At 43.0% G+C, this 3639-nt stretch overlaps 1 protein-coding gene across 1 annotated transcript; it reads left to right on the top strand.

The window, feature by feature from the left end:
- The first annotated feature begins 1008 nt into the window (after positions 1-1008).
- Positions 1009-3639, top strand: LOC102609615 (uncharacterized). Its single transcript, XM_006468695.3, has 2 exons — positions 1009-2263; positions 2381-3639. The coding sequence occupies exons 1-2, from the start codon at positions 1110-1112 to the stop codon at positions 3336-3338; spliced, it is 2112 nt and encodes a 703-aa protein (XP_006468758.1). The 5' UTR covers positions 1009-1109; the 3' UTR covers positions 3339-3639.

Genomic DNA, 3639 nt, shown 5'->3' on the forward strand with positions numbered 1-3639 from the left:
GAGAGATGTTTGTTACAGAATCTGTACCATAGACAGGTCCTAGTTTAACACATAAGTTCGTTATTATGGTATCTGTCTGTATCAATCGTATTGGGGGCTTGCTTGAGAGAATAATGGGTCCAGACGAACACTAACCGAAGATCGTCTTTTCAGCTCTGCTGTTACCATCAGACGGCAGATAACAAGTGAAGCGCACAACACTACCACGAGCCTTGCCGTAGAAAATTCACAAGCTACACCTCCCAAAGCACCCACACATGGTGCTCCAACTGGAAACAATCAGTAGACGAGCTGTCAAACCATCCGACCGTACACAGTTTCATTTCCTACTTGGTCTTTGCCGTTTTCCCTCTTCTTAAATTTTCTAGGCTTTTAGCTATTAATTCTCACAGCAATTATCATTTAACCAAAAAAAAAAAGAGTCTCTATTACATCAATTATCACTCTCTTTTCCTAAAATAACATGTAAAATGTACCATTAATTTAGCGAGGGCTCATTTTATTTTTTTCAAACCGACAATTTAACATTACTTTAATTCCTTTTTAAAGCAACTTCGGTTAAATGAAGGAATTTTTTACAATTTAAAATTTCAGAGATCAATCAGTAAAATCTCCGACGTAATAATACAAAAGGTTTGATTTTTTGTTTTTGTTTTTTAGTGTTGAAGACGAAGTGTCTCATTTGTATATGTTTTATTAAAAAAAACTCAATTTTAGTTTAAAAAATTTAAAATGATTGAACAATGCCTTAAAAAAAGTTTTTTTTTTTATTTTGATAAGATTATATAAAAAATAACTAGAAAATTAATCTTGAATTTAAAATTAAATATTTTTGTAGCTTTTTAAATTTAAAAAGGCATAATTCAATTTCTTATATCATTTATCCTTCAAATTAAATTTTAAATTCAAATAAGGCAAGCCAATTTTTTTTTTTTAAAAACGAAATAAAATAAATAGACAGCTGGAGTAGGCTAAGCAAGGTGTGATTGCGATGAGTGCCTATTAGAGAACAAACTCCCACTGACACCATCCCCTTCTCTCTCTCTCACCCCCCCAGCAAAAAATAATCAAATATACACTCCCCAAGGCCCCCATTTCCCCCACCGGCGATGGACCCTCCACCGCCGCCACCACCTCTCTCGTCCGCTGCACCCACCACAACCACAACCGCCGCCATCACTACCCAACCCTATGCCGACTCCATCGACTCCTCTCCCCGTTCCCGCCACACCGACTCCTGGGACGATCCTCCCACAAACGGCGCAGCCGCCGTTGCCCTGTCCTCTAAGCTCCGCCTCATGTGCAGCTACGGCGGCCATATAGTCCCCCGCCCACATGACAAGTCCCTCTGCTACGTCGGCGGCGAAACTCGCATCATCGTCGTCGATCGTAACGTCACTCTCTCTTCCCTCATGTCGCGCCTCTCGCAGTCTTTGCTAAACGGCGGGTCGTTTAGCTTGAAGTACCAACTTCCATCAGAAGACCTTGACTCGTTAATCTCCGTTACGACGGACGAAGATTTGGAAAACATGATCGAAGAATACGAGCGTACGACGTCGAATTATCAGAAACCTTGTCGTTTGCGCTTGTTTTTGTTTCAACAGAAATTGGAATCTTCTCAATCGGTACTCGAAACCAAAACTATCAAATCTGATGAGTGGTTTTTAAACGCGTTAAACGGAGCCGCTGGTGTCGTTTTGAATCGAGGATTTTCGGATTCCGCGTCGGTTAATTGTTTGTTAGGTCTCGATGACGAGATTGTCGCGGCAGACGCCGCTGCCGTATCTGGCGGCGCAGGCAGCGGGGGAGGGATGGTCAAGAAGGTGCAAGACGTACACTCGGTGCCGGATTCTCCCATGATGGAAACAACGTCTTCGTTCGGATCGAGTTCGTCGTCTCCGTCGTTGGCGAATTTGCCGCCAATTAGGGTTCATGTAGAGGAGAGTGGCAAGGTTCAAGAGCAATTTGGGCAGATGAATATTAGTGGTGGTAGTGGCGGTGGGCAAAAGCTCCAACAAGAGGAGGGGTTTGTGGTTATGTCGTCACCTCATCCGCCGCCGGTGGTGACAACTGCTGCGACGGTGGGTTTGGTTTCTGGTGAGTACGTAAATAGGGTGGTTTCTGACGATGAGAGATCGGATCATGGCGTGCCTGTTGGTTTCAAAAAAGCACCACCTCCACCTCAGCCGTTGCCGCAGAAGTCAAGCGGCGGCGGGGGCGGCGGCGTTGTTCTGGACTTGCCCTCCCCAGATTCAATTTCAAGGTTGGTAAATATTCATTTCTATATTTGAATTCATAATTTTAATCATGTTGGTTGTTAAGTGTGGAGAAATGAGTGGAATCTGAAACGTGTGCAAATATGTTTGTCGAAATGTTTCAGTGATAGTAGCCTTACAAATGCCATTTCTCGTCAAAAGCCTATGATTTATCAAGACTCAGTCGTGCAAATCCCTTCTGGAGGCAACAGGGTTGCTGTCAATGTTAACCCTGTTGATCCGACACCTAATGTCTCCGATCCCAACGCCCGTGTCCATGTACAACAGATTCAGGATCCTGGTTCAGGGTATGTATTTCAATCCCAACTTGATCAACAACAACCGCAGCAACCACAACAGCAGCAACAACTACAGCAGCAGCCGCAACAACTACAGCAGCAACAACTACCACAGCAGCAACAATTTGTTCATGCTGGTGGACATTATATTCATCATCACCCTGCAGGAGCAATGCCAATTTCAGCTTATTATCCTGTGTATCCATCACAACAGCAACCTCAAGTCCACCATCATCAACATCAACACCAAGTCCATCAGCTTGATCAGCAGTACCCAGTTTACTATGTGCCCGCGGGAAGACAGCCGCAAGCTTACAATTTGTCCGTGCAACAACAATCTCATTCTGTCAGTGAATCGCCCACAGCCATCACCTCTAGCCGTCCCCAGACACCACCAAATCCTTCCATGGTTCCCCCTCCAGCAGCAGCTTATAACCCGATGAGAAACACACATATTACTAAACCTGAAATGGCAGCAGCAGCAGGTGTGTATAGAACTACTACTACAGGCACTCCACAGATGGTTCAAGTGCCATCTAGTCAGCAGCAGTATGTTAATTACTCTCAGATTCACCATCCATCTCAGTCTGTTGCGCCTACCTCTGCGGCAATGGCAACTGCTAATTACGGTTATGAATATGCGGATCCTGCTCATTCCCAGATATATTACACTCAGCCTCTGGCACCAACAATGCCTTCTCAGTATCAAACCATGACTGAAGCTTCTGCTCAGCTTTCCAATGAGAATATCAAGCAACAGATCAGAACTTCTCAGGCACTATAATATCTGTCAAGAAAGAAGAAACAATTTTGAAGGAAGGGTTTGGTTCATATATACCTTTTTTTTTTTTCCTTTTAAAGAAGTTTTTTGGTTTAATGTTTTTCTTGTTATTGGTATTGGTTTGTGATATGTATCTGTGATTAGATATAATAAGGAACTGTGGATGTGTTTACTCTTTTCTTGTATTTCATATTTGTCATAGGAAACGATAGTGGTCTGAGAATTATACTGTAAAAGCTGAAACTCGAATATTGTGTACTTATGCAGTTCATATATCAGAGTTTCTGAATGATGCTTTTCTTAA

This window comes from Citrus sinensis, chromosome 2, assembly GCF_022201045.2.
Source record: "Citrus sinensis cultivar Valencia sweet orange chromosome 2, DVS_A1.0, whole genome shotgun sequence".
In the NCBI taxonomy this organism is placed as follows: Eukaryota; Viridiplantae; Streptophyta; class Magnoliopsida; order Sapindales; family Rutaceae; genus Citrus; species Citrus sinensis.